Source organism: Chlamydotis macqueenii, chromosome 5, assembly GCF_036417535.1.
Source record: "Chlamydotis macqueenii isolate bChlMac1 chromosome 5, bChlMac1.mat, whole genome shotgun sequence".
In the NCBI taxonomy this organism is placed as follows: domain Eukaryota; kingdom Metazoa; phylum Chordata; class Aves; order Otidiformes; family Otididae; genus Chlamydotis; species Chlamydotis macqueenii.
In genome coordinates, this window is record NC_141560.1 from 26,187,384 (window position 1) to 26,197,426 (window position 10,043).

The 10,043-nt window shown below is 58.0% G+C and overlaps 1 protein-coding gene across 1 annotated transcript; it reads left to right on the plus strand.

The window, feature by feature from the left end:
* The first annotated feature begins 259 nt into the window (after positions 1-259).
* Positions 260-8,217, plus strand: RPS6KL1 (ribosomal protein S6 kinase like 1). Its single transcript, XM_086747993.1, has 10 exons — positions 260-512; positions 1,317-1,441; positions 1,862-1,954; positions 2,740-2,787; positions 3,493-3,625; positions 4,980-5,888; positions 6,731-6,820; positions 6,973-7,055; positions 7,348-7,443; positions 7,546-8,217. The coding sequence occupies exons 1-10, from the start codon at positions 275-277 to the stop codon at positions 7,654-7,656; spliced, it is 1,926 nt and encodes a 641-aa protein (XP_086604119.1). The 5' UTR covers positions 260-274; the 3' UTR covers positions 7,657-8,217.
* The last annotated feature ends 1,826 nt before the right edge of the window (positions 8,218-10,043 follow it).

Consider the following 10,043-nt stretch of genomic DNA (forward strand, 5'->3'; position numbering starts at 1 on the left):
CCGCCCCCTCCCCGCCGTAACCGATGTAGCCCCTCGGTGGTGGGGGGGAGGGGGGCGATGATCTCATCCGCAGCCAATCAGCGCCGCCCCGGGGGCGCGCGGCAGCGGCAGGCGGGCCCCGCGGCCGCGTCCGGCTGCACCGGGGGATGCTGCGGCCGGCGGCGCGCGCACAGGTGCGTGCCCGCGGGGGAGCCGGGGCGTGCGGCGCGGCGCGTCCCCGCTCACCCGCGCGTTCCCGCTGTCCGCCGGCGGCGCAGGGCGGCGGCGCGGGGCCATGAGCCGGGCGGAGGCCGAGCCCTGCTCCCGGGCGCGGGCGCAGGCCCGCTCCTACCTGGGGCAGCTGCGGGGCCGCGCCTCGGCGGCGGGGCCCGAGGGCGGCGGGCGGCGGGACTACCTGGTGGAGGCGGCCCGGCAGCTGCGGCTGGCGCTGGAGCGGGACGTCAGCGAGGACTACGAGGAGGCCTTCAACCACTACCAGAACGGCGTGGACGTGCTGCTCCGCGGCGTGCAGGGTGCGCGCGGCCGCCGCGGCGAGCGGGGCGGGAGCATCCCTCCGGGGAGCGCGGCCGGGGGACCGGGGCATCCCTCCGGGGAGCAGCGTCAGGGAACTGGGGCATCCCTCTGGGGAGCGGTGATGGGGGCCAGGGCATGCCTCCGGGGAGGAAGGTGAGGGGACCACGGCATCCCTGTGGGGAGCGCAACAAGGGGACCGGGGCATCCCTCTTGGGAACATTGCAATAGGACCGGGACATCCTTTCGGGGAAACCAGTGAGGGGACCAGGGCGTCCCTCTGAGAAGCAGTCAGAGGAACTGGGGCATCCCTCCAGGGAGAGTGGTGAGGGGGGCCAGGGCATCCCTCTGGGGAGAATGACAAGGGGACTGGTGCATCCCTCTTGAGATTGCAGCCAGGGGACCGGTGCACCCCTACAGGAAGAAGGGTGAGGGGACCAGGGCATCCCTCTGGGAAGAGTGACAAGGGGGCCAGGGCATCCCTCCTGGGAGCATTGCAGTGGGACCGGGACATCTCTCCAGGGACCAGGGTCAGGGGGCCAGGACATCCTCCTGGGGAGCACAGCTGGGGGACCTGGGCATCCCTCGGGGGAGAGGAGTGAGGGGGGCCAGGGCATCCCTTCTGGGAGCATTGCAATGGGACCGGGGTACCCCTCTGGGGACAATGACAAGGGAGCCAGGGCATCCCTCCTGGGAGCATTGCAATGAGACCAGAGCATCCCTCTGAGGAGCGTGGCAAGGGGACCAGGGCATCCCTCTAGGGAGCGTGGCAGGCCCCTCACACCCGCCCTCTATGCCATCCGCAGTTGACCCCAACAAGGAGCGTCGGGAGGCCGTGAAGCGGAAGATCACTCAGTACCTCAGGCGTGCAGAGGAGATCTTCAACTGCCACCTCCAGCGGGCTGCAGGGGATGGCAACCCCACCGCCACGGTGAGAGGCTGGTGTGAGGCGGCACAAGTGGGATGGCAGTGGGCCCATGGCACTGGGAACCTGGGGATGGACACATAAAGCAGCCCCGCTGAGCCCCCTGGCCTGCCTCTGCCAGCTGTCATGATCAAGTGGCGTAGAGAAAGTGTCAGACGCATCAGCTGCAGAGTGTCACGGCATGCTGGTGGCTGCAAGGGAGCTGGCAGCACTTTGCCCTGCATGGAGCAAAGAGCTGAGGTGGGCCCAGCTTGCCTGGGGTGCTCCCAGGACCGCCCCCCCCCCCGCCTCCCGAGGTGTGAGCATTTTAGCTTGCAGCCACTGTACTGAAAATGGCCATTTTTGGAAGGACTGAAGCCAAGGGCTATTTTTGGAGGGACAGTATCATCTCTAGGTCCCTCATCCTCCTCTCTCACCACCTTGCAGGGTTACAGCAGCCTGCGCTTCCGGCCGATCAGGACGCTGAGCTCGGCAGTGGAGAACCTGAGACGGTGCAAGGTTGTGGGAGTGATCGATAAGGTAACGGTTCGACCTGGAAATGGAGGGGTGAGGCTGGGGCTGGAGCACAGCGGAGTGTAACCAGGAGGGTCTTGGCAGCTGGGATGGGGGTGCCGGCCCCCATCGCACCCACCAAGGAACGTGAGGGTTACCATCCACACTGTCGCCACCAGGCGAGGATGTAAGACCCTTTTGGGGATAGCTGGGAAATCTGTTAACGTTCCCATTCCTTTGCTTACAAGATCTTCCAAGAGATGTAGAAGGAGGTTGACACATCCGGTTCTTTCCCATGCCTGGAATCGTGCTTGATGCCTAGGTACCATGCTGGTGGAGTCCTGCTGATAATCTAGACTTCAGCAGAAGACAAGCTCTATGGATGAATCAATTAGTAGCTCATGATCTTGGAGCAAAGGTGGCTTATCGTCTCCATACATGCACTGGCATGTTGCTCTCCTCTGCTGTTTGTGCATCTCGATTTGTCAGGACCGATGTGGTTCTGTCCTGCCAAGGTGGGCAGCCCAGCACACCCCACAGAGCCCAGAAGGAGCAGTGCGAAACCTTGCAAAGGGAGCAAAAATGGTGTGGGAGTCACCTCTTTCTTTAATTAACTCTCTGTTCCCTGGCTATCTGATTGCTAATCACCTGGTTTTTGCCTTTCAAGAGCAGAGGTTTGAGCACCACCAGACTCCTCTGGTTGGGTGGAAGTTTGTAGCTCCAGAGCTGCGTCCCTGGATCATTCCTGTAGGCTGTGTGTTGAGGTGGGAGCAGTCACCGCTTCTGACCGGTACTGTCTCTGTTGCTCCTAGGTGCAGATCGTCCAGGATCTGGCCACGGGTGGGACCTTTATCCTGAAGGTGGGTGTTTTCAGTTGCATCTGCCTGCTTCTCCCTCTCATGCCAGAGCCTCCTTGTCCAAGCAGGTGGCTGGGGCAGGTGAGAAGAACAAAAAACCAGCAGATCACAGAAGCATTAGAGGAAGTTCATAGTTCATAAAGCTTCTTTTGGCTGCCTCAGCCATTGTATGTGATGGGAAGGGAAGCGGTACTCCTCAGCCGTCCGTCCTCTGTCTTGTAATGCTGCAAGCCAAGCCTTGCGCCTGTGTTAATCTCGGTCGACCCCTGAAGCAGGTGGTGGATAAGGTGTGCTAGGTGTACAAGTCCTAGGGCATTTTCCAGTGCCCTTGGAACTAAAAATAAAGGACTTAAATAATTGGACAAGGAGACTGTGGCGTGACAGGGAGAAGCATCACTTCCAGAGGGGAGAAGAGAAAGGGCTGGGATGACAGATTCCCACCTGAAGGGGGAAGGCCGCTGCTCTGGACCAGCAGCGTCCTCTGGGTCCCACAGCGCAGTTGAGACGCGCTCTGCCTTGGCAGAGCTTTGCAGAGCCCTGCCTTGTCACAGCAGGGGGCTGACAGGGAGCTCCACTGCAGGTGACAGATGGGGCAGACACAAGGTTTAGGAGGTGGCACGCTACCTTTCTGGCGGGCCTCCTGCCGTGCCGAGCGCTAGGTCCAAGCCTCTACTATGCTGTAATGTCCATCTACCTGTACCTCCTCAGAGCCTCCCCAAATCCCACGTGGAGACTCGTGAGCGACAGACCATCATCCCTCATGGGGTCCCCTTCATGGTCAAGCTGCTGTGCTACTATGTGAGTGAGGACTCCATCTTCCTCCACCTGGAGCATGTGCAGGGTGAGTAGGGATAGCGTTGCCTCCCATCTGTGGAGCATCCTGCCCTTATCCCCAGCCTCCCGTTCTTTAAAGTCTCAAATATGTTTCTTCTGCTGTTTTGGGACTGGTTTTTATAGTGACAGCTCAAGCTATCTTCTTCATAGAAGGGTGATGGGTACCAGGGCTTGGACACTTTGTGGAAGGAGTCGTACTGGGGATTCTGGAGGTTTGACAAGAGCTGAGTGGTGAAGTAACCTAGAAGTGGGCCTGTGGGGACCTACAAGGAGAAAGAGGCTGTGTGTGTAAGGTGTTATATGGAAACTAGCCTTAGGGACTGCTCAGTCCCATGGGAGGGAATGGTCATGCCTTGAGGTAAAGGGGTTGATGTGGTCCAGTGTCTTGAAAAGAAAAGCTTCTTTGTTTTACTGGCATTGTTTGTCCATGACAGGAAAGTGATGGAGAAGGAATACCAAGTGAGGTAGTTCACCTGGATGTTGTAGAACAAAACAATCTTTTGATAAGACCTTTATAAAACATTTTTTTTGGTTACAAAAGAAGAGGCCACACTGGATTTTGAGACCAAACTAAAGTGAGGAGACGGAGAATCAGGGCATAAAGGGCAGGGAGCACATTTAGGGTTTGGGTACAAGAAAAAGGCAAGCTTGGGACTTGTCCCGGATCTTGGTGAAGAAGTGTGACAAGGTGGAGGCTTGCCCCAAGGAGCTTCTTTGTTTTCTGCTGGTTGTATGGATGTGTAGGGAGCAGCAGCTGCAGTCCAGCAATGACAAATGAAGTTTGATATGAGTTGGAGAAAAGCCTGAGCTCCTCGTGCGTTGCTGTATGATGGATTTATGGAAAGCAGCCAGCAGCTGAATGTGGTGAGGCTGGGAAGCCCCAGCAGTGTGCTGTGGGCTCCAGGGCTCGCTGCTCTGGCTCATCGCTGACCTGTGGGCTCTGTGCCATGCTGTGGGAGCTCTCCAGCAATGCTGTCATGCGAGGAGGAAAGGCTTTCAGGGGAAAGTTGGGATGGCCGTGGGATCAGGAGCATGTGTGAAGATGTGGCTGGCCTGTGACGTGGAAGTGGCAGAGCTGGGATCAGGGAGACCGTGCAGGAAGGGGAAGCCAGGCCGCTAACGGAGGTGGGAATAAGCCTCTGGTGTGCCAGGTCCCAGGGAAGGTGTGGCATTGAGCATGGTGTGCTCGTAGGGCTGGGGAATGTTCTGCATGGACTTGAGCTTTGCTGGGGAGATTAACAATGTTCGGTCACATCCCCAGCGTGCCAGCCTTGGCCTGTGCCTGCGTGGGCCGTGTCCGCAGTGAGGGAGCCAGGAATGCTTTCTGCCCCATCGCTTTTTTTTCTCTCTCTGCTTTCCAGGGGAGACGCTGTGGTCTCACCTCCGCTCCAAGTATGGTGTCCAGCAGGGCCCTGCCGATTCAAACACCGTTCAAGCCCTGAGAGATGGTGGCAGAGCGGATGGCGTGGGAAGCTTCCAGGGCAGCAGCCAAGTCTCCATCTTCTCTGCTCAGAGAGGCAGCGGCCTCCCAGGCTCTGCGACCCACCGAGTACTGGGAAACACTGATGCCTCGCCCCCTCGGGAGCAGTCCCCCGACCCCACGGACCCCGGCTTGGGGAACCATTGCCAGCTTCGCCTGGCTCCCATCGGCAGCACCAGGGCTGCACCCAGAGGGCAGGTTCTAAGCATGACGCAGGCCCTGTCTGGCGTCGTGGACCATGTTCCAGCAGTACCAGCCAAAGGCCCTGGCCACCTTACCAGCCAGGACCTGGTCATCTATCCCTGGGAGGCTCTAACGAGCGGTGCGGGCCGCGTTTCAGAGCGGGCAGCCTCCCAACAAGACCCCAGGCTTCCCCATTCACCCACCCCTGTACCAAAAACTGTGAGAGGAGGCCAGCTGGGGGCAGGGGAGCCGCCATCTCAGCAAGTGTCTGAGGTCCCCTGGGCTCAGCCCCTCCTGAGCTCGGGTCAGAGGCAGCTTCGTGCAGACGTTGCCCCATCCACCTCTGGCAAACCCCGTGGGCCTGACCCAGCGGTGCGGGAGTCCTTGCAGGGAGCAAGCCTGACTTGTGGCCGGCTCAGGGAGCAGCCACCACCAGGACAGTGCCAGTCTCTGGCTTCCCATGGGCACAGCCAGAGAGCGTGGGCTGTGAAGGAGGAGCAGGTGCAGCTGTGGGCAGCGGAAATCCTCCTGGCCTTAGAGGGGCTTCACCAACAGGGTGTATTGTGCCGAGACCTCAACCCCAGGAACCTGCTACTTGATGCAGCCGGTAGGTAGTGTCCCATACTGCTGCCTCTTGCCTGGGAGACTGCCGTTTGCTCCATTTCCAGGAGACATGGACTTTCTTGGGTTTGTTTTGGGGGAGGGTGAGAATCTGGGGAGATTTGGATGTTTCTGAACCTGGAAGCGTGGTTTCAGTTGGGATTTCCAAGCAGTTATTACAAGAGATGGCTCTGCAGTGGGAGAGTCAGGGGCCGCAGCCACAGGAATGCGTTGCCTCTGCTCCCAGTTAGGGGCTGCTGGCCTGGGAAATCCCAGCACGGAGGAGCTGAGACCAGCTAAACTGTGCCTGAGGTTAGTGGGACTGCAGTTTTCCCCTGCTTGTAGTTACTGCCCGCTGGGGTTTTCTGGAGCCTGTCCATCCCTTTGACCTGTCTGGGTCAGGTACCAGCAGTACCCCGGGTGGGTACTGCTGTCAGTGCAAGCTGAGTGCAAGTCCCTGCTCAGCTGGCAACGTCTGGGGCAAATTGGAGGGGTACAAATTGCTTAGGAAAAGAAAAATGCAGAGAGCTTTGCAAAGGGAAAGCTAAGCTTCCTCCCTTTGGTGCTGCTTCTTTCCTCACTACAGCCTGCCCTGAAGTCGACGAGCTTGGAGCCCACCCAACCAGACTCACCAGCTGCATGGGCCTGTTGGGCAGCTGGGGCAAGCACTGGGAGGCCAGGGGATGTGCAGTGCCAGGGGATGCACAGTGTCTCTACGTTCAGGGCACGGCAGGGAACCAGTGCCCTGACTGTTCCCAGTTGCGGGGATACGGCTTGGCTTTGTGCTCTGACTGAAGTCTCTAGCTTTGTCCTCACCTCCCTGCTTTTGGCTCTGGTGCTACTGTGCAGGTCACATCCGTCTCACCTTCTTTGGCCAGTGGACAGAGGTGGAGCCCCAGTGCTGCAGCCAGGCACGGGAAGAGCTGTACAGTGCCCCAGGTAAGGGATGTGTCCCTTCCTTCTCCTGCCCTCCGCCCAGTGCTTCCCACCAGGGGAAAGGGGCTTCTGCAGGCAGCGAGACGTGCCCAGCACGGCACAGCCACTGGCATTCTCTGCCTCCAGCTCTAACACCTCTCTGTCTTTTTCTGCAGAAGTAGGGGGGATCGAGGAGCCCACTGAAGCAGCTGACTGCTGGAGTTTTGGGTCTCTCTTGTACGAGTTGCTGACAGGAGTGGTAAGAGGCAGAGGAACTGTGCAAGGAGAGTGGATAAGGAGGTGACACAGTAGCACAAGAGCTCCCTGTCATGCAGGGCTAGGGGAGTGCCTTGCCCTGGTAGCACCTCAGCACCATGCGATGTTACTTCAGGCATGTGATTCCTGGTGCCTGTGCACGGTCACTGGGTGCCCAGGGCCCTGGGTTTTAAATCCTGCTGTGTAGAGCTGTGGTTGTGTGGTGATGAAGGCTCATCAGGGTGCTCGTACCCTCTTCAGTTCCTCCATTCATCATTACGCTTTGCCTTCTGCAGCCACTATCCCAAAACCACCCTTCAGGGATTCAACCTCACACCCAGTTGCATCTGCCGGAGGGGTTGAGCCTGGCTGCTACATCGCTGCTCACTGAGGTGAGGAGCTGGGGAGGATAGGAGGGAGGATGGGGCCAGAGGGGCCAGCCTGGGTAGCTTTTCCAGTGTCCCATCCTGCTGTTCCATTCCCTTTCTCTTCAGCTCCTACAGTACAACCCGAAGCAGCGTTTGGGCTCTGGAGGAGGTGGTATGGTGAAGCTGAAGTCCCACGCCTTCTTCAGCACCATCCCATGGAACAAGCTGGTGGGCTAGGCAGGCTGTCCTTCCCGCAGGGAGCTGGGCACAGAGCCACTGTCCCTGGCCATTGTGACCCCAGGTGGCAGTGGCAGCTCTGCGTGCTGGGTGAGGTTTGCCTGCAAGGGCTGCAGTACGCAGGAGGTTTTGCAGCCTTAGATGTTTGTCTGTCTCTGCTTGCGAATGTTGGTGTCTCTGAGAGAGGAGGCTGTAGTCTGGGCCAGGCTGTCTTCTCCTCCAGGTCCTCCCTTTTGGGAAGTGGAGTCCAGGTGCCCACCCCCAGGCAAAGGCTATGCTCCCCTTCTGGGGTAGCCCTTGCTCAGCTTAGCACTATGCCCTGGGACTCCCTCCCTGTGGTTTTTATCTCTGCTGCTACCACAATGAACCTCTGCCCTGTTATTTTGTGGCTTCCAAATGTGTCTCCTCCAGACCCTGCTGGCTGGTGCCCGGGGTCTTTGCCCATCCCTGGCTGCGTGCGTGTGTGTGTGGGTAATGCCTGCTGTGGCTGTGAGATGGGTAGGAGCCCTGTGCTCTTCTCTCTCTGGCCCTCTGAAAAGAATAAACCACTCGTAATTGCTTGCAGAAGTGTCCTTTTGTTTCTAAGCTGGATCAGGGAGGCCTGGCTTGAGCAAGGGAGGGCCCAAAAATCTGTCTTAGACCTTGCTGGAAGCCCTGGGTTGGTGTCACCTGCTGGCTGCCAGCATCCTGCAGCCAAAAGCCAGAAGGTGGCACCGAGTGCCTGGCCATCTCTCTCTGTGCCTGTGCCTGCCTCATGGCCTCTTGGATCTGCAAAGCTGCAGCTGAGGTGGGTAAATGCACAGAGTGCTTGTGTTTTCTTCCAACCCTGACTGTTGTCATTGTCACCCATTCTGGCTCCAGCCTTCTGCCTGGGTGCTCCTTTCTGCAGGCAGGACAGCAGCCCTGCAGCCCTCCTTGCTGTGCTTTGTGCACAATTATTCCTGGTAGAACAAACAGTGAGATTTTAAAGGGATGAACTCTGAGAACTAGCACTGATGGAAGGAGGATAAGAATAAATACAAACCAGGATGGAAGAAAAACAAGTGTGAACAAAAGGTGTCTGCCCAAGGCAGAAGCTGCAGTGCTCATTTGTACAAGGCAAAGCCACAGGCTGGAGGATGCGCTAGCAATGGCAGCAGTGCAGTTCTGGCCCTCCTCTCCCTTCCCTTCCATTGCTCACTCATCCTCGCAAGGAATTACAGGCAGCAGTGAAAGCGCCTGCTTGCCACCAGCAGTAATACCTTGCTGACTCAGCCTGGCTCGGGCAGCAGCAGGAGCGCTTGTCCACCAGAGGGAAGCAGAGCCCGGGAGAAACTCATCTCCCACTCCGGCAAAGGCAGGGGACACCGCAAAGCCTGTGCGGAAGCAAGAGGAGTAACCAAGGAGCTAAGCAGCAGGGCGAGAGCAGGGCAGATGGCGGGAGCAGCTAAGCCTGGGACTCTTCCTCTCTCAGGCAGCCTGCGCTGGATGAACCCTCCGGCAGTGGGCTCCTTCCTTGGCCACCAGCCTCCCAGTCCTGTGACTCAGGGCAGGTTCAGCAGGACCGATTCAGACCTGCAGCTGAAGTCCCAGCATGGTTTCTTGCAAAAAAAGTGCTCTGGCCATCACCCAGGAGGGTCAAAAAAAGGAAGCTTCAAGCATGGCAGGTGCACAACCCTCCTCCAGCAAAGCGCAGCAAGGCAGATTAAATAAAGTAGTTTGCTAGGCTGCATCATTTGAAGAGCTGGACTGTACTTTCACTCCCAGGGTAGATCAAAGGCCTCATTTATTGCAGCTCCAGGCAGAACATAGGCATTGTCCTCCTCCAGGCTCCTGTACAAAGTCAAGGTGGGCCCTCTCTCTCCCAAACGAACACAGAAGACTGGCTGCTAGCAGCATTTTAAAATCAGAACTTTCTCTTTTCATCCAATTTATTTGTCCAAGAGCAGCTAGACTCTTTGCCCTTTACAGCACAGGGAAGGGGTTTTCCCTCTCTCCCCTCCTAACCTTCTACCTCACCCAGGGACAGTCAGAGGAAAGCTGGCTCCATGCGCAGGTTTGGCCATAGCTGCCAGGAAGCCACAGGAAGCAGTACTGGGAACTGCTCTCCCTTTTGTCAGCACGCCAGCTCTGAGTGCAGCTGTGTTCCGCTAAAAGGGGCTGGCTTCTTCACTTGCAGTCAGGAAGGGCAAACCCTTCTCTGAAGTTGATGTCAGAGCTGGAAAAACCCTGCCTTCATCCAGGAACGACTCCATATTGTTCCATCAGGGACAGCTCCTTCGGGAAACGTTCTCAGCACCACAGCCAGCTTTTGCTTTACAGTTCTCCTTTCATCTTGCCTCCTTTGTCCCTCCACAACTTCTAACAGCCTTCTTCCCCACTTTCATGATTTACAATACTCCCAGCTT

Excerpts from the sequence above, each read along its gene's own strand:
- RPS6KL1 (XM_086747993.1), top strand. The coding sequence starts at position 275 with ATGAGCCGGGCGGAGGCCGAGCCCTGCTCCCGGGCGCGGGCGCAGGCC. Across the intron at positions 2,788-3,492 it reads GTGGGACCTTTATCCTGAAG|AGCCTCCCCAAATCCCACGT; the intron begins GTGGGTGTTTTC and ends GTACCTCCTCAG. Across the intron at positions 7,444-7,545 it reads CTACATCGCTGCTCACTGAG|CTCCTACAGTACAACCCGAA; the intron begins GTGAGGAGCTGG and ends CTTTCTCTTCAG.